This window comes from Diorhabda carinulata, chromosome 5, assembly GCF_026250575.1.
Source record: "Diorhabda carinulata isolate Delta chromosome 5, icDioCari1.1, whole genome shotgun sequence".
In the NCBI taxonomy this organism is placed as follows: domain Eukaryota; kingdom Metazoa; phylum Arthropoda; class Insecta; order Coleoptera; family Chrysomelidae; genus Diorhabda; species Diorhabda carinulata.
The window spans coordinates 18,064,776-18,085,385 of NC_079464.1; the positions used below are offsets into that span (position 1 = coordinate 18,064,776).

The following is a 20,610-nucleotide window of genomic DNA, read 5'->3' on the forward strand; positions in this document are numbered from 1 at the left end:
CTAGAAGCCCTTCACAAAAGAGACTTCACCGATAAAACAGGTGCCAGATTTTTTTATAATTTAAGATGTCTAAATCACAATTTATGTATATCAGTCTTTGATCTATTATGCCTTAATTGTTTATTACTGTAATATAATATAATTATTACAACTGTATAGACCACAGGATAATAAGAATGGGTTGTTCAATAATACTAAAACAATTTTAATTTAAACCAATATATTTTTTATTGAAACATTTCATTTAGTACATTAATTATAGGTATGATAAACACATGAAATACAGGAAGACCCCCTATAACGAGGCCAGTAACTGTATCCAAAAAAAAATGATTGTGTCAAATTTAAAAATAACTTAAACCTTACATATACTTGCAAAAAATATCTGTTCGAAAGTGGAACTTCGCAACGAATAATTCCAATTTGAAAAAAAAATATGTAATAAATTAACAAATAAGCCAGTAGCGATTGATTTGATTCCAATTTTAAAGAGAGTCTGTAGTTAACAAAAATATATTATTGGCTATTATATTATTTTCAAAAATATTTTTTTTTATGAAAAAATTGTCAAATACAAAATTCATTTGTCATCTAACGTGCGTATTACAAAATAAAAGATGAAACGAAATTGGAGTAACATAACACGATCCCTTAAAGACGTTGCGTCGCGTTAAGACCATATTCATTTAAACAACTTTATCAAAAATATAAACGGAGAACAAAGTTTAATGAAAATATTGCAGATTGACAAATTTTAACAAAATTCGCTAGCCTCGAAATAGATATTATTCAAACAATACGCTTATCAAAATGTTTAAGAACAATTATTTTGTTTTGCTATTTTTCAATCTTTTTGCCGGTACTAAAGAAAGGATTGCACAACGTTTGTATTTAATAATTAATACCAAATTCTAAACATGTGCCAAATTTACGAAATGTTTATCCACGCATCACAAAAACTATTAGTTGCATTTTTATAATTAAAAATCGGTTTAGTAATTTTTGAGATAGAGAATTAAGAGTGCACCAGGAAAACTTTGTGTAGTTGGCTTCACCATGTATTTTTAGGTAGGCATAAATATATTTAATAAATGAAAAAATAGAATTAAAAATTAAACTGTTTATATAATTGTAAATAAATTAATCGATAATCAACTACAATGGCTCGTAGAGAAATTTAATCACTAAAAGAATTGAAAAACGATAACATTCATTTTATAAATATGAATGTTTTTTGTGCTATTTCGGAATGTAATGGATAGATCATATGATAACGACTATAAGCTATATAACATCTATCAACGGAAAAAACAGAGCCAGTTAGTCCCAAAAAACATTGACATCAAGAAGAATGGTTTCTAATTAAGATTTTATTTAGATTACTCAAAAAATTACTTTCATTTCTTCTTTTTTATTCAGTTTTTGAAATTACGAGATTACAGTCGTTTAATTTTTTCCAGGTTAAATTTTATCATTTGAAAAGAAGTTGGTAGCTAAAGAATAAATAAATATTTACCACAACAATTAAAATATTTACATTATACACCTGATATTGATACTTATAATACTGAGACATAATTTATGGCCAGACCATGAGGGGCTACAGTTTGTCGACAGATTAAAACCGCTGCAATCTTAAGGTGCATAAACTATTTTATACACTTTAGAAAAAGAATTTCAGGAAAAATAAGTACCATACATCTCATTAATTGTAAAACTATGCTTTCTTCTAGCGATTATCTTACTGATGAAGATTTGGAAGAGATTTTGAGCAGATACTAACACTCAGGATCACGTAGAGGAAATAGAAACCGTTCAGTTTATATTTAGCTACGTCCACGCGACCTATAAGAACAAGATATTGAAGTATATAGTGATTACGGATCAGCTAGTGAATTAGATTGTTCGTCCAATGAAAAGGAATGCGATTCACACAAGAACCCCAATAGCGCAAACGGTACGAAAAAGCATCCGAAAAGCTTGGAGACTAGTTTTTATGGATAATATGTTTTAATTTCTATTTGTAAATAATCTTTGTCATCATCATCATCATAGTAAAACTCTTTATAATTCGGCTTATGTTTTTCTTTACTAGGAAATAAAGAAGGCCTCGCCGATGTCTATGTGTGGCCTAGCACTTCCACTTAGCATCAAGTTTTCAATTTACAATTGAACAGAACGTCGGAATATGGGAATTTTCGTGTTTTCTTTTCGAAAGACATGACAATTACTCGTTACAACTTAATAAAACAACTAGGAATATCACTATTCACACCCAACATGAAGTGAAGAATTTACTCTCAAGAACTATCTAAGAGGAAGTGATTAGCAATTTTATCGGTAAAATCATTTTTGTGCTTACAATGTACCAGAAAAATTAGACCCAGTTGTAAATCATTTATCTTTTAAGACCGGAAGAGATTGTAATATTGAAAAGGCAAAGAAAATATTCACAATTCGTGATTTCCATTCATATTTTCCTACGAAAATGCGATTTTCCAAAAAAAACGAAAGTTTCTTGTCGCGATTTTTATTTAATCTACAAAAATACCAATAAAATATGTAGGAACATTCGTAACAGTCTCCTTTTTCTTTTCAAGGTTTCCAAAATAAACCTTTTACAAGAATATATGAATTAATGTGACAGGAATCAAAAAATGGCGACAAGTTACACTTTTTTTTGGAAAATCTCACCTACTACAGTTATTAAAAGAAATTAATAACCATGGATACTGAACACACTGTTTACACTACAATTACACTGTCGGAGGCGCGTTCGACAACTAAGTTATCAACTTCAGAGACTTGAAGGTAAACCAAAACTTAATAACGACTTAAATGTTTTATACTGAATTTTCCCGCTGTAATTAATTTCCGCGATAGAAGGTTTATTTGTGGGAAAATTCAGTATAAAACATGTAAGTGAAATTATTAGGTTTTGGTTAATCTTCAAGTCTCTGAAGGTGATGACTTGGTTGTCGAACGCGCGTTAGACAGTGTAATTGTGAGTGTTGGTGTAGTGGTGGTGTAAACAGTGTTTTCAGTATGAATATCACCAAGAGTTACACATCCTCCAACTTAATAAACATAGATGATATAACTGAAACTTTCAAATTTAAGAAATATTTTGTTTATAGCATATTTAGAAGTTAGGAAATACGATTTTGTCAGTAGCAGTCACCTTTACTACTTATCGTTGATCACTTCAATTCCAAAAAACGGGGATGAAAATCGCACTTTTATCTCTTTAAATGAATAAAAGATATTATATTGGTACAGAATTCTGATATTATAATAAATTCGACTATTTTTGTACAAGAAAATGAAAAATAGGTTTCCTTTTTTTGTACCACTCAGAAACCCATTAAATCATTTCATTTTTCCTTTTTTGATACTTAAAAAACTAGTGTAATTTAACTAAGATATTCCATAAATTTTTTTCGTTTATTCGAATAAATATCTATTCGCAGGCGTAGCTTCTATAACTGTCAATAATTTTAAAAAAAAAGGAAATTCATTAAATTTCTGAACTGCCAACATATATTTTTCACAAAAAATTATCATCTTCACAATATAAACTTTGATTCAATAGACTTATCACAATAGTAATAATATTTACAAGGCGTTTCATCTTCTCGACATTTTCAAAAAGAAAAAACACCTAAAAAGGTGACACTATACATTATTTCAACGAAAAAAAAAATTAAGTTCAATTTATTATCATAGAAATCACACATTTGTTGATTGATATCATTGAATTTGTGCATGTAGGGGAGGAGAATTATTCGGGACATTATTGACCATAATATACCGATAACGATGTTTCTAACAAAAGATTAATTAACTTGAAGTAATTATGGCCAATTGGAAAATTAACTATTTTCATAATAACAATATATGTTGTCAATTTTTTTATCACACTTATTTCTACTATTAAAAAAATATTTTTCTTTTTGTGTATAATATAAAAAGATTTGTATAAAAATTTGAAAATAAGAATTTTAGAATTAGTTGCTTGCAAAACACCCGATCAACCACATTAGTTCACACAAGCTGATCCAAAAAAGAAATAGGATACGTTGTTTTTAAAATCCTTTTAAAAAAATATGTTTCGCAAGCATTTGGAGTATCCTGAAAACAATGGCACGGATTAAAAAATATATTTATATATATAATATATCGACATATAATTGACATTTTGCACGTATTTGTTCGTAAAGGAATTTTTTTTGTGGCGTCCCCTAAATGGCTCTAATAAAACGTATTTTCTTAGAAAAAAAAAATACTCATATTTGGAACATTGTAAATAACGTAATTGTCGTATCTAAATACAATACGGAAGGCATTAACGTTCATTTGATTAATGCTGTTTTCGACTTTTGAATGCAATTCTTAGATTATGTAAGGATTCAGTCGTCTTCTTTTTTTTCGGGTTTGAGATCCACCATAGCGTGCAGCTCTTCGGGAGTGTACCTGCAAAAAGTATTTCATTGTAGAGAAAATATTTTTTAACGAAAAAAATAATAATTAAAACCTCTTTAGAAACGAGACTGTGGACGATGTCAATGTCACTGTTCATAACAGATCAAAATAAAATTAAGTGAAAATATGGGCATCTCGATGTCACGAAGCGCGTTCGGAGCATGGAGAAAGAAGAAACTGCAGACCACGTAATCTGCCAGTACCTACCCAGAACTCAAACGAACGCGCTTCAAAAACTTTATAATTTGCATAGGGGTACGAAACAAAACACCTAATCGGTTTTTTTACCGACATTGGCCTTTGGTATTCTTACTAAGAACTAAAATGTGATATTTCTGAGATATGTTTAAAAATCGATAAGCTAATTGAAACGCGAATCCAGTACAATACTCTGAATCAAAAAAAAAAACTAAATGAACGACTAAATTGGAATTTCTGAAACTGTTGATGAATCAGACGCGCGTTTCGATAACCCAATTATCGTCTTCAGAGACTGAAGGTAAACTCAGTCAGTCAGTATTCGGTATAAAAGAAATGTTGGTAAAAGTCGTCCACTGCTATCCAAAAGTGAACAAAAAGTCAAAACTAGTATTAAATTTATAAAACAACAACGTTTCTATGTTTAAGAACCCAACAAGAATGTTGTACCAACGAAACAAAAAAAAACGATGATTGAATTTATCAAATTGTTCATATTCGCAAATATCAAACGAAAATTATTCCCGTCAAATAAAGATATTTGAGAGGCATAATCGTTGTGTGAATTATTTTTAAAAAAATTCTTACCCTAACAACGTCTGAAGATCACACACGAATCGATAAACGTAACGTTTACCGGCAGTCTTGTGTATGATGTTCTTATCATAATAATAACGTAAACCACGCGACAATTTCTCGTAATTCATTTTCGGTTTGTTTTTCCGAATACCCCATCGCCTAGCGACCTCATCGGGATCGGTAAGTTTGAATTCCCATCCGTCGCCCGTCCAAGAGATGAACGCCTGACAAGACTTATCGGTAAGAAGTTCTAAGAGGAATTGCCATAACTGAATCGGTCCGGATCCTGGAAGAAAACAAAATATAAATAAACAAACTAATAATAGTAAAATAATAATAAGTAATAAAGAATAGTAGTAAACTCATATTAAAAGTAACAAGTAATTTGTACCCTTAAAAGTTTTATTAGCAACATCTCCCAATAAGTCGTGTGACTAACTAAGAAAAACACTTTTTTCGCCGAAAAAATCTATTTTATTCTTCTTTAAGAACAATACAATCATTCCAACGCTTATTTAACTTCTCGATTTGTTTTTTGTCTATAAATAGGCTTCAGTTTCAATTGCTTCTTCATTTGACTGAATTTCTAACGGACGAGTATTTTTTTTTAAATCAACGAACAACCAGTAGTCACTGGTGGCCAGATATGGACTATACGGTGGATGACAAACAGAATTCCTTCGATTTAATCATCGTTGTCACCGATTTGTAAACAGGTGCATTGTCTTGGTGAAACAGTGTTTTTTTCTTCGACATATGAGGCCGTTTTTACTCGATTTTTGCATTCAAACTATCCAACAAGTATTCGCTCAACCTTTTGGAAATAGTCGATGAACAATATTCTATGCGCATTCTAATATACTGAAAACATCTAACTGTTGTGCCTTTGAACGCTTGGAACGTGGTTCACCGAGTTCAGTCCATTCTGATGATGATCGTTTTGATTTCGGAGTGAAGTGATGGATCCATGTTTCATCCGTTGTCATATATCGACGATTTATTACGTGTAAACATGACCAAACACTGCTCTAAATCATCAACACGTTTTTGTTTTTGATCGATTGTGAATAAGCACGTCACCCACTTTGAAAAAAGCTTTCTCGTGGTCAAATGTTCTTGTATAATTGTAAACACACTGCCTTCTGATATTTTTGCATCTATGTCACGCAATTTTAATTTACGATTGGATATAACCAATTTGTGGACTTTTTTTTTTATGTTTTCTGGAGTAACCACTTCAATTGGACGACCAGAACGTTCACCATCATCGGTGCCTGTACGACCACCAATAACAAACGGTTCTTTTCGATAGAGCAGTCTTTTAAGGCCATTGCTGAGCTTGTACAGTATTTTTTGATCAAAAAGCAATGATAATTTAACACAAGAGAGTGTTTGGAAAATAACAAAAGTAGCTTCACTTAAATGACAGTCACTTTTTTCTGATTAATCGAAATGTCATGGAATTTTATTTGAAATTTGGTACTTCATAAACGTCATATAGATTTGACGATGATAGCGTCATCTGTGTGTGGGTCACATGATATATTGAATGATGTGATAATTCAAAATTGATAGTATTTCTCGCACATAGTAGTCATCTAGTAGTTTCATTAGTGCGTTGTTTTATTTAAAACTGTACATGTAGTTGGCTCTGGTTTTCCCCCCTTAGTTACGGTTGAACAATATTTAGAATAGTTACGTTAAAATCTTTTTTTTTTTTTAACCATTCCACCGAACATTTACATATTTTATACTTGAGACTCCTGTCGACCATGGGAATAATGTAAATCATTAAACATCGAAAAAATTATAAAGATAAAAAACGTTTAAACAATAGCGCAGACGGAATCTTTATATTTATAATATAGAGTCTTTGTTTTGCTCGACGACCTTGAAAGAATTTATTAACAGTAACCGTCTGGTAGACGCTCTTAATAATAGCCCCTACTGAATTACTTAGTAATACTCGTACCGTGGGTAATGGAGCTTGTTTGAACTGATTGTTTTGCGACAAATTACTATGGAAATTTTTAAGTAATTGTACGTGGATGACAGATCTCGATAATATTAAAAACATGCGTTTCATCTATAAAATTCGTTTTTAGTTGTGAATTTTAGACTAGTGGTTTGAAAACAAAAAAAAACCGTTTGTAAAACAAAAATTCCCATCTCTATTACACAGAATTTGGTATTCTTCAAACTAGCAAAAAAATTCATTTTCTATTTTTTTTATGTATTTCATTTAATCCCTCCTTTCGTTTACTTTTTTATTCCATTCATCTCAACAACTTCTTCTACATCATCAATACATGTTTTTCTTCTACTTTGGAATCGAACAGTTTTTCTTTCTATTCTGTTTAGTTGGTATCTTTTCTTGGTTATTATAATGTTCTTAGCTTTATTTGTATTTAATTTCATATTCATTTTCGTATTATCAAATTATATCGTAGATTTCGTTAACAATACCAAATCACCAACAAATATCAATTCCGTCATACATGTTGTCTTCATCCTCCAAGTCTCTATATGGAATTTTTTAAATAAATAAAAATTAGTGATAATTCCCTTGATTCCCTTTTTAAATAACTTTTTAAACATCAAAATGGATTTTACCTAAGTTTAAGTAAGGATTTTTGAAGTAAATGAAAAATTAACCACTATGAAAGATTTTGACCTTATCCTTCACGAAGGTACATATTTTAGTCCAAAATACTTTCTAAGCCATTTCGAATCTTTAATTTATATGAAAAAGTTTTTTCCAGTAATAAGGAATAGTCATTATTTCTCTCAATCAACTTTGCAGATTTGGAAGATTATTACTTATACGTTTTGTAATATATAAAAAGATTTTTACGAAAATTTCAAATCCATCCTGTTTGGATTAACGACAACCTACAGAGAATTACTTAATTGTTAATATATTAAAATTTATAAAGACCGAAAGTATGTAGTCGAAATTTCAAATTTTTATCTTTGAAAAATTATAATTTTTTAACAGAAGAAACTTAAAATCAAGAAGTTTTAGAACAAAAAAAATATATCAAAAGGTCTACGAAACAATAAATTTATCTTTTTAAGACTTACCAGTAAAACATGGTCCTCCAGTACCAGGATTACCAGGATATCCTGTAACCATACCGTTCTGGATCATCGGTTTGGTATCCTGCATAGCATTTAGTTGATCTCTCGTCATTCCCGCTGAGAGAAAAGCCGGATGCGAATGAGGATGATGTCCTAAAGATAGATCGTGGTTATGTCCCCATTGTTCGGGACCACTATTAGCACCACTGGGCACCGTTTGGAAGGGACTTGTATCGTATGGAGTACCGTACGTATCTGGATAAGCGTCGTTAAATCTGGTTCCAGCACCTAATATTTAATTAATAATTGGGTTAACTATAATATTTTTTATCTTGTAACAGAAGAAATCAATTTTTTGTATAATAATATTACGTACCTCTAACGTAATTCTTAACATAACTGTGCGGATTATATTTTTGTTCTAATATATGATTGGCATAGAATTCTGGAGAATTATCTAAATATTGTTGCTGGTGGTTGTCCAACGCTTGATATTCGTGTTCTTCCGGGGAAAAATGAGGGGTTTGGAAAAGGTGCGATCCATCGTCGTTGCTTAACGATTGCAGGCTATTGTCTATTGTTCCGAAATTACCCCCCGACGAATCTGTACCGGGCGGACACGTTCCCTTATAACCTAACGTAAAATAATAAAAAAATTAAATAACCCACACACGGTATTAGATAGAAAATGAAAACTAAACCATACCAAAATTGATATTCAATCTAACCTAACCACATATAGATATACAATTAAGAACAAGAATATTTTTAAATGGGGTATTATAAGCAAATGAAGGTCCTTAGTTCATACGCCATAATTAAAAATTCCTGAAATCGATACAATTCGAAATTGGTAGTTCGAATGATAATGAATAACTGTCTCATTATAGCATCATTCATTGTTATAAAAAAATAATAGGTAGGTAAATGAAGAAATTCTGAAAATGGATAATTAGATTTTAATGATCGTACGGTAGTTTCCCTTGTATAGTTTTTAGAAACTACTATATAAAACCATTTTGCTTTGAAGACGAGTTATTGTACATTCTTAATGACTCGTGAGTGTTCGGAAACACGCATCGGGTAAAAACTTTTCGTCCAATAGATAAATTTGCTGCACCTAGAAAAATTCACAGGTTTTTAAATGCGGAAAAGTCTTGCTGCACCGAAATAAAAAAGTTGAAGCAAGTTACAATTAACACATGATACGATAAGTATCAAAAATCATTATAATAGAAAAGAACGAACTCTGTAGCTACATTAAAACTTGAGATATAGATCTTTGAATGTAGAAAAACCTACAAAAATCCATAACTCCACATTGAATGTCCGCGCCTAGCTCCTCTCCAACTCGACCGATTTAAGTGTTCAGAAACTCAAAAGAAAGAAGGTGTTTCAGCGAGTGTTCCTAAACTAAAACAAACTCTGTAGCTATATTAGAACCTCAGATATAGATCTTTGAATGTAGAACAATTGGCAAAAACCTACAAAAATCCATAACTCCACATTGAATGTCCGCGCCTAGCTCCTCTCCAACTCGACCGATTTAAGTGTTCAAAAACTCAAAAGAAAGAGGGTGTTTCAGCGAATGTTCTTAAACCAAAACGAAGTCTCTATCTTGAATAGAACCTGAGATATCGAGGATAGAACGTGTGTATGTGAAAAACTCCCATAAGTAATGTACAGGGGGAAATAGCATTTGAGTATAACTTGACAATGGTGAAAATTAGATAAAATCCGATGGTTAAAGGCTGATCTGTGCATCAATACCTTTCATTGAAAAAAAAAAAAAATTAAGCAAATCGGTTGGGTAGAACGCCTGAACGGACTTGGAATGGAAATCGTCAATTTTTTTATTATAATATGTATGTATCCATTTTCTACTTAGTTATTCTGAGAACTATTTTTAACAAAGTATAAAATATTTTTTGGGTGTATACTAAAGGTACATCCACCATTTTATAACGTGTCTCTTTTGCAAACTACCTCTTATAATATCAAATTACATCGAACAGCTGAAGTAGTTCTTTAGAAATCATAATGAGGGAAGTTCAACCCATATCTACATACCCATCCCGGTGGGCATTTTTTATTTGAAATAAGGCTATAAAAAATGCGATTTGTCAAATTTCATCACAGCATTTATTGAGAAAAAAAGGGGATTTCAAGTTAGAAAAACTAGAAACGTATTAGTTATATTTGGATTTGAAACAAAATTTATGAGATGTTGTAAAGTACCTAACAAATTATTAATTAAACTCACCATCTTTGAGATGATGATAACCTGGGCTCCTCTGTAACTGTTGGAGATAACTTGAAGGCGGGGCACCCGGTGGCGGAGATCCATCATCCCTTAAATCTTCTTGAGGAGGTGGACAAGCAGGACTCCTTAACTGGCCGTAAACTCCTGAAATAAAAAAAACTTATACATCCGATTTTCAAAGTTTAATCAAGATTTTGTACATTTTTCAATACTTCAGTTCAATTGAGACGTATATTCAAGAACATCAATAAACTAGAAATATATTTTATTTATAAAATTGATAAATTTGTTTAAGTACTTTATTTGAAACAATATTATAAACGATACCTTGTAATTTTTTATTACTTTATCAAATAACCAAATGACGCATATGGAAAAGAAAACATTTACTAAAATTTGTTTTTTTAGTGTAAGTTCATCAAATTGGCGCAGGATACAAAAGATACGAGCGCACGAACCAACGGAGGACTGAGTGGGGCGTGCCTCACAGCTTCCCAATTAGAGGATCAACGAAAAGAGGCGTATCTCGTACCGGCCAATCCTCATCCGGTACGTGCTTTACTTCTCTCTCGTGTTTGGTCATCTGGGAAATCAAATCAACCTTGTGTAAGATAAATCGCGGCGATACTGGAATGTATATCATCTAGACCATATACTTCATTGTTTTTAAACTCCCAGTATGAATCACTCATTAGGAGGATGTTTGATTCTCATTAGAGGTGGGTGAGTTTGGATGTTGGTTTTAGTCGAAAATAGTTTTGAAAAGTGTCTATTTCTGGAAATCATGATAGAAAAACTAAGTTTTTAGAAATTACTCTCGAACAAATACATCTTAGTTTGCTTTTATGTAGTTAATAATTACTGTGTGAAGGTGGAAGAATTTGATTATTTTATTTTTGAAATATGAAGCCTACAACACGTAAAAAAAACTTCACAACAAAATCTCCCGGATGAACAGGAAACCCAACAGCTGCAGCATGTTTTTGACAAAACGCAAATTTCTTAGTCTGTCGTAGACTATAGGAAAAATGTTGATAAAACAAAGTATAGTCAAAATATTTGATATTTCCTATGATAATAATAATCAATTAAGTTTCATTCCATAGGTATTGTCTTTGGTAAAACGAAGTAACAATTTATCAAATAAAGAAACGTGTGTCAAATAATTATATGGTATTTTAAATTCATTGTTGCTTATATTCCAATTATTGAAAGACCTAGAATCGTTTTGGCACAAAATAAGTAATTATACAAAATCGAAAGGGATTTGTAAACGAAAAATTGTTTATTTTCTTTACATTATACGTCCTTTTTCATGACAATTGCATTAATATGTCTTATAAGTGAGAAGTAGTATTTATAATGTCGTTGAGCAGACCTAGAGTTTTCGAATTTTTCAAAATCATACAGAAGCATTATATCAAGCCCAAACCTTCAAATAAGTGGAAAGCCGTGAGTTACTAATAAAGAAAAAGCAGAAAGAGTGGTAAAATAAGCAAAAGACAGAGTTGAAGAGTTTTCGTAAGAAAATTAGCGCGTCAATACCATACTTCACCGAATCGCGGGAATTAGCAAGAAGTGGTCAAAAATATCGAGAAAGACATAAAATACACAGAATAAAAAACGTTTGTTTTTATTTTTTATACGAATAATATAGAACAGTTCCCTCACAATGTAAAATATAAAGAAAAAATAGATTCTGAAAAGCTCACTAGTTTAGTTGATTTTGATCCAAAATAAGATGAAAATTTACCATTCAGATGCAATCAAAAAGCATTAAATATTATTGGTATTTGAGGTGAGATGGGATATTTCAAGATTCAACACATATTTAATATTGAAGACGAATTTTCACACGATTTGAACCAATCGGAAGATTGAATCCAAAAGAAGATTTTGATATATCATATGTTGAGGTTGGGTGGAATATTTCGAGATTCAACACGTAAACAAAATCAAAGACATATCGGAGAATAACTCGGAAACTGATGGACGGATTCCCACACGATTTAAACCAATCGGAAGATTGAATTGAAAGGAATATTTTGATATTTCAAATGTTGAGGTTTGGTGGAATATTTCGAGATTCAACACGTAAACAAAATCAAAGACATATCGGAGAATAACTCGGAAACTGATGGACGGATTTTCACACGATTTGAACCAATCGGAAGATTGAATCCAAAAGAAGATTTTGATATATCATATGTTGAGGTTGGGTGGAATATTTCGAGATTCAACACGTATACAAAATCAGAGATATATCGGAGAATAACTCGGAAACTGATGGACGGATTTTCACACGATTTGAACCAATCGGAAGATTGAATCCAAAAGAAGATTTTGATATATCATATGTTGAGGTTGGGTGGAATATTTCGAGATTCAACACGTATACAAAATCAGAGATATATCGGAGAATAACTCGGAAACTGATGGACGGATTTTCACACGATTTGAACCAATCGGAAGATTGAATCCAAAAGAAGATTTTGATATATCATATGTTGAGGTTGGGTGGAATATTTCGAGATTCAACACGTATACAAAATCAGAGATATATCGGAGAATAACTCGGAAACTGATGGACGGATTTTCACACGATTTAAACCAATCACCAAACTACCAACATAGAATAGAACAAATTGATTATTTGGAAGCTCAAACTAGAAATTTTAATAAAACAATTTCAATCTTAAAATCAGGTGGATTGAGATAATACGCTTATTAACAAGTTTATTCAAAACGTCCAGTTTCCAACGAATCGCACTGTATAACCTCTAATTTTTACATACAATGGCATGTCTTTAGATATTATTGTTAACCCAGGACTAAACTGTATCTAACAGGTGTACTTATATATAAAAAAATTGATCAATAATTGAAGGGTAAAAACGGATTCCGAAATGTCTAATTCACAAAACATAAATCCGATAAACAACTTAATTCATCAATTCTGGATGAATATTTTTTGTTCAAGGGGATAATCCTTGCTCCTTCGCCACACCTAATCCTTCATTCGTCTTTAATAATAAATTTTTCCTTCTTAAAAATATAGTGTACAACAGTGAAATAACGGTTAGTCCTGAGGGGAGAGTACGATTTATAATAAGTTATAATCAAACGTTAGTTCAAAATTCGCTTTATTGAACAGATGGCGTTCAATAATACTTCGTTTCAAATGAATATTTTATCACTTCAAATTCAATATGAATCTTGTAATTCAATGAACAAAAGATTGTTTTTTATTTAATTTTTATATTATTTATCCTAATACTCCAAAATTATATTGAAAAAAAAACAGATTTTTATAACATTTTTCATAACTTTCATCACTCTGTGATGAATATATCTTAACATACGATAAATACATGAATAATTTGATGTTTTTCATAAAGAATTGTCGATTGTTTTTCATTATTTATAAAATAAAAAAAATATTTAATGATAGTTTGAAGATTTAATTAGTAATTTAATATAAAAATATCCTCTTTCGAGCAAAAAGTAAGTTCTGAATGCTTTCAAAAGTTATTTATTTTCGTTTGTTTTATAATTGAAATGCCAGACTAGTGTAGTATTTTACAAGTATCCTGGAAAAATTCTCTAGCAATTATTTTTGCATCATTTAACCTATTTTTAACGACAAAATCAACCGAATAAGAAAAATCTACCCGCTTCGAATTTATCTGCCTCCAAACTCACCCGTTCCTCACGGCCTGTGGCTTTTGGGCAGACCAGGGGCGATAAGAAAAAAAAATAATAAAATAAAACAAAAAATAATCCTCACGCGAAGAAAAATTTTTTTAGACAATTTTGGCTGTAAAAAATTCACGATTTTTGAACTTTTTGCACTCAAAGTGCACCACGAAAAAGTTATGTTAGGATAGGTTTGATTGATATATACAAATATTGAATAAAAATAAATTTTTCCAACTTCAAGTATCGATATCTCGAAAACGAAACGAGATATCGAAAAATTATTCTTCATTTTCGACTTGTTTTGGGTCGATTTACAAAATGGCATATGTCAAATCCAGGAGCCAAGGAAATCGCTCTCGTGCCAGCGCTGAAAGGCTTAAGAAGGTAAATTTTCACAACTAATTCACATAGCTAAATAACAATACACCATATAACAACTCTTCATGCTCTGTATACCTATTTTTGGTAAAAATTTCACGTTGAAACGAAAACCTTCCGAGCCAGTGTTGAGAATTCGAAATTATAGTAAAATATGATAAAAATCATTTACCTCTGAAATAGAACATGACTTCAAAGTCACAAATTTTTAACAGATTTCTCAAACTACCGTTCGATATCCGCACAGGAAAACAATCTCAAACTGAACTTACTAACATCGAGATGAAGTTTGCATCAGCGCTTAGTTTGTTTGGTCAGATAATATAGATATACTCATATTTTATAAAAGTGCAAGCCCGTATAAGTTAGATGGCCGGATATAATATTTATTTCATCAAAAAATTTCGACAGAATCGTACTTGGAAAGTAGAGAGGATAATTTTTTTACTATCTGAATAATAGCTTTTGATATATTTGATTTCAAATCAGCAATGACCACTAATGATATTAAAGCCTTTGGTGTACACCGATATATTTATTATTAAATATTTATATCATACTTTTTGAGTAGTTATATATTTTTAGATCAAAAGGCAAGTCAAAATCCATACCTCAATGATAAATTCAACTACTATCTACGATTAGTGATATCAATTAACATTAAATCGATGTCAAAAACTTTTTTTCAAGTCACAGAAATATTTATTTATTAAGGAGAAATTAGAATCCTGTACAAAAGTACTACTAACTTTCTAAACACTTTTTGTGTTTTTATCCTTGTCATAAAAAACCAAAATTCAAAATTTATTAAAATAAAACAGAGATGATAGTTTCGAATCGATTATCCACGTTTGAAATTCGTATATTTGCAAAAAAAAATATGGAAACGACAAACCCAGTTTAATTAGAAAATCTTCTATGACGAAAAATTTATTTTTGAACTATAGGAATTGGATTCAATTTGTTTTTTTTATAGGTCCGAACCTGCAGAGTTTATGTTATAATTTGGGATGTTATATGATATAGAAAAAAAAGGGGTAGGGCGATAAATATAAACATATAAAACGTGGAATTAACAGGAAGGAATATTTGTAAATTCTGGGAGGGTGTTCGCCTGGTTAAGATCGTTCCTAGTGTTTTGATTGGCGGATGTCCGGTCCGTATAGGCAGAATGATCGCGTGGAATATTAACGAGGCATTTTCGACTATATATTCATTACATAATTTCTAGGATGGTTATTTATTAGAAATTATCAAATTAGTAAACAACTATGACTGAAATTTATTAGAAATTTGATATTATTTCGAAAAATATATAAGTATTATTAATAAATAAAGGTGATAAAACATTTCAACTATCTTATATATTAAAAAAATTGATGATTTTTATTCCGAGTCCGTTCAGGCGTTCTACCCAACCGATTTGCTTAATTTTTTTTTTCAATGAAAGGTATTGATGCACAGATCAGCCATCAACCATCGGATTTCATCTAATTTTCACCATTTTCTCATACACACGTTCTATCCTCAATATCGCAGGTTCTATTCAAGATAGAGACTTCGTTTTAGTTTAAGAACACTCGCTGAAAACATCCTCTTTCTTTTGAGTTTTTGAACACTTAAATCGGTTGAGTTGGAGAGGAGCTAGGCGCGGACATTCAATGTGGAGTTATGGATTTTTGTAGGATTTTGGCAATTTTTCTACATTCAAAAATCTATATCTAAGGTTCTAATATAGCTACAGAGTTCGTTTTAGTTTAAGAACATTCGCTGAAACATCCTCTTTCTTTTGAGTTTTTGAACACTTAAATCGGTTGAGTTGGAGAGGAGCTAGGCGCGGACATTCAATGTGGAGTTATGGATTTTTGTAGGATTTTGGCAATTTTTCTACATTCAAAAATCTATATCTAAGGTTCTAATATAGCTACAGAGTTCGTTTTAGTTTAAGAACATTCGCTGAAACATCCTCTTTCTTTTGAGTTTTTGAACACTGAAATCGGTTGAGTTGGAGAGGAGCTAGGCGCGGACATTAAATGTGGAGTTATGGATTTTTGTAGGTTTTTGGCAATTTTTCTACATTCAAAGATCTATATCTCAAGTTCTAATATAGCTACAGAGTTCGTTTTGGTTTAAGAACACTTGCTGAAAACATCCTCTTTCTTTTGAGTTTTTGAACACTTAAATCGGTTGAGTTGGAGAGGAGCTAGGCGCGGACATTCAATGTAGAGTTATGGATTTTTGTAGGTTTTTGGCAATTTTTCTACATTCAAAGATCTATATCTCAAGTTCTAATATAGCTACAGAGTTCGTTTTGGTTTAAGAACACTTGCTGAAAACATCCTCTTTCTTTTGAGTTTTTGAACACTTAAATCGGTTGAGTTGGAGAGGAGCTAGGCGCGGACATTCAATGTGGAGTTATGGATTTTTGTAGGTTTTTGGCAATTTTTCTACATTCAAAGATCTATATCTCAAGTTCTAATATAGCTACAGAGTTCGTTTTGGTTTAAGAACACTTGCTGAAAACATCCTCTTTCTTTTGAGTTTTTGAACACTTAAATCGGTTGAGTTGGAGAGGAGCTAGGCGCGGACATTCAATGTGGAGTTATGGATTTTTGTAGGATTTTGGCAATTTTTCTACATTCAAAAATCTATATCTAAGGTTCTAATATAGCTACAGAGTTCGTTTTAGTTTAAGAACATTCGCTGAAACATCCTCTTTCTTTTGAGTTTTTGAACACTTAAATCGGTTGAGTTGGAGAGGAGCTAGGCGCGGACATTCAATGTGGAGTTTTGTAGGTTTTTGGCAATTTTTGTCACACGAACTTTGTCATGATTTTCATTTCGAAGTAAAATATTATTTTGTTTCAGTTACATGTAGTTTTTTTTGTCACAGCTATAATATATATTCTTTTCTGATCTCATTTATGCGTTTTTGTTTGAATAACTTAATTTAGGTTACTGTATAACGATTGCATTTAACTAAATTACGTTTGTTACATTATAAATATGTCGCAAAAATGTTCTAATAACCCCGATAGTATTTGTAATGTGTATGAAGAATTAACTTTTACATCTCAACGTCAAAAATTTACACCATTAATTGAAAAGTGCTATTTAGACTATTTTCGTTTTCTTGTGCACCACCAAAATAAATTCTGGCTTCTTCATATATGTTGTATAACGTGTGTGAGACTCCTATTAGATTGGGCTAAACAAAAATCTAGACTTTTGCCTTTTGGTATACCAATGATTTTTGTTTTATCCAAACAAAAGGCGTCACAACCAAGTGCAAAAACACTGTCCAATACCCAAACTTGTCATATAAAGCTCGGCCTAATTAAAAATGTTGTAAAAACTATGCCTGAAAATGACAGTAGATTAACTATACATGAAAGAAAAATTTCCCAAACTCGACAAGACAAAAATGGGGAATATCTATTGGTCGACAAATACGCGAACTAATGAAGGATACAAACTTTGAAGGAAAGCTGAATGTTCGTAGAAAAAGTCGCCTGGAAATGTTGTCCGAAATATCCAAGGAAACCATAAAGCGGAAAATTACAAAGACTTAATCAATGACCTTAAAAATTTCATTCAAAGCTTTGGAATCTAATATGTTGTTTAATACATATCCTGCACTCTCATCTGGATTTCTTCCCAGGGAATTCAAGTGACGAGCAAAGGGAAATATGTCATCAGGACATTACCTTGACGGAAAAGCGCTATCAAGGGAAAAAAGTCTAATTAGTAGATTACTGTTGAAGACAAACATCAGCGAAAATCATAGTTTTTTATTGTAAATATTTTTATATTGCTAATTCAAAATTTGATATAAGTTTTCGTGTGACAAAAAAAGTTTGTTGCCCGGTGTAATTATGGGTGGAAAGCCACGACAAACGCCGAAAAAAATAAAACATTGAATCTTGCTATGGAAACTTTTTTTATTGTATAAACTTTATAATAATATGTACGCTTATATAACGGGTGTTTGTTTTAATAGATAGTGGATTAAACGTGTAAAGTAGGTAGCCATCGAATTATGCCTCTTACAAAAACGTAAAACCGGTTTACCAGTAAAAAAATAATCCATAATCATGCGACAAAAAAAAATGTGAATGGTTGGGAAGTTTCTTCCAAAAATAAATATTTACCTCGTAGAAAATCACGGATGATATTTATCTTTCAGAACGTATAAAAAAGATCGTGTTATGAATAAACAGTAGAAAACATACAATTAATCTTTCACTAAAACCATAATTTTTAGCAATGTCCTCATGCCTAGTTTTCGACCAGTTTATGACCTTGCAGACATGCAAAGAACACCCTACAAATAAACAGATAAAACCACACAGATCTAGATAAAGATGGAACCAGCGCTACGCACCTTGCCTTTATAACAGTTTCTAAGTTTTTGTTTACAGTGGTGTACGAATTAGACATTTTTGGATGATTGAAATTTATATCATAATTTCAATTATGAATCATTAAAACCAAATATTCAGATACAATTGTTTTTATCTTTTATCTCATCAAAGTAACCCTCGAATCTGTAGAAATAGATTATATCAAAACATCAATATAGAATATTTAAAATCGTTTCCAATAAAAATTTTTGATTTCTAATAACTGCTTATCGTCTTCAGAAACTCTCTGAAGAAATTCGGAACGATGTTTTTTGAAAACATCATATATTGCTATATAATGTGAAGTTGATTTTTTGATTTGAAACTCTTTCGAAGCAACCCTGTATAAAAGCCAACACGAAGGTTAAAGAGAGTGTATCGGCTCTTCGTAGTCGTCAGCAGGTGGTTACGTTATCCGAATGCACCTGTCTCTCAACGAACAACGTTCATACGTATAGGTACACACCAGTTTTTTTGTTATTTCTAAATTCTCGCGGCAGAGATATTCTTGAACTCCAGTTCTCAATTTATCGATTGTTATGATAAATATTAACATATTAAAAAAATACTAACGCTGTTTTAATAGTAAATTAAAAATTCCATACCATTATCTATATTTTTATAGGGTGAAACAAAACGTGATGTATAGTTGCAAACAAACAAAAAATTATGCTGTTGGTAGAAAATTTCGAAGAAATGTTGAAAAAGTGGTAATATAACGAAATAATTCATTTGATTTAGGAAAAGAGCGTGGGTAAAGTAAAAAAACGAAAAAAAAAAAAGATTATATACAAACAAAATTTCAATGTCAAAATATTTTATGCTCAACAAATTCTCCTCTTAATTATATACATTTATTACAGCGAACCTGCAACGTCTCTAGACCTTTCCAGAAAAATATTCCTTCTTGCTCTGCAAACCAGACGTCCACAGCTTTTATTACCTCCTCGTTGGAAGAAAATTTACGACCTTTTAAACTTTTTTTAAGTTGAGGAAGAGGTTATAGTTGAACGGAGCCGAATCTGGTGAATAAGGGGGTGTTCTAGTAATTCAAACCCTAAATCACAAATTTTTTGCATGGCAACATGAGATTTGTTCGCAGGGGCATTGTCCTGCAAACTTTGCATACCTTTCCGCGTCTTTTCTCTTTAATTTTTTCCCGTAGTAATGTCGAATAATAATCTCCAGTTATTGTTCTACTCTTATTCAAAAAATCAATGATGATTACTACATGGCAATCCCAAAAAACTGAAGCAAGAACTTTTACAGTATATTTTTGGACACGAAACTTCTTAAGTCTTGGAGAACCAGAGGAATGGCGATATTCCATCGATTGTTGCTTTGTTTGTGGATCATAAAAATGTACCCAAGCCTCATCCATAGTAACAATTCGGTTTAAGAAGTCTACATCAAGAACTTTGGTCAACATTCAAACATTTGGGGATCCATTTTGCAGCATTTTAGTGCTTCAGATATCCGTTTTAGCCCAAATCGTCGTTCTGATAAAATAATGTCATGAACTGGATC

The 20,610-nt window shown here is 31.3% G+C and overlaps 1 protein-coding gene across 2 annotated transcripts in view; it reads right to left on the minus strand.

Moving 5' to 3' along the window:
* Positions 1-203: 203 nt before the first annotated feature.
* LOC130894298 (protein c-ets-1-A-like) overlaps positions 204-20,610 on the minus strand; it is a 222,497-nt gene continuing 202,090 nt past the window's right edge. For both annotated transcript variants that reach the window (XM_057801020.1, XM_057801021.1), the window contains 5 exons: positions 10,604-10,747; positions 8,717-8,974; positions 8,344-8,628; positions 5,269-5,545; positions 204-4,473 (listed from right to left, as the gene is read on the minus strand). In XM_057801020.1, the coding sequence (XP_057657003.1) occupies positions 4,410-4,473; positions 5,269-5,545; positions 8,344-8,628; positions 8,717-8,974; positions 10,604-10,747 (1,028 nt within the window). In that variant the 3' untranslated portion in view covers positions 204-4,409. The remainder of the gene's footprint in view (positions 4,474-5,268; positions 5,546-8,343; positions 8,629-8,716; positions 8,975-10,603; positions 10,748-20,610) is intronic.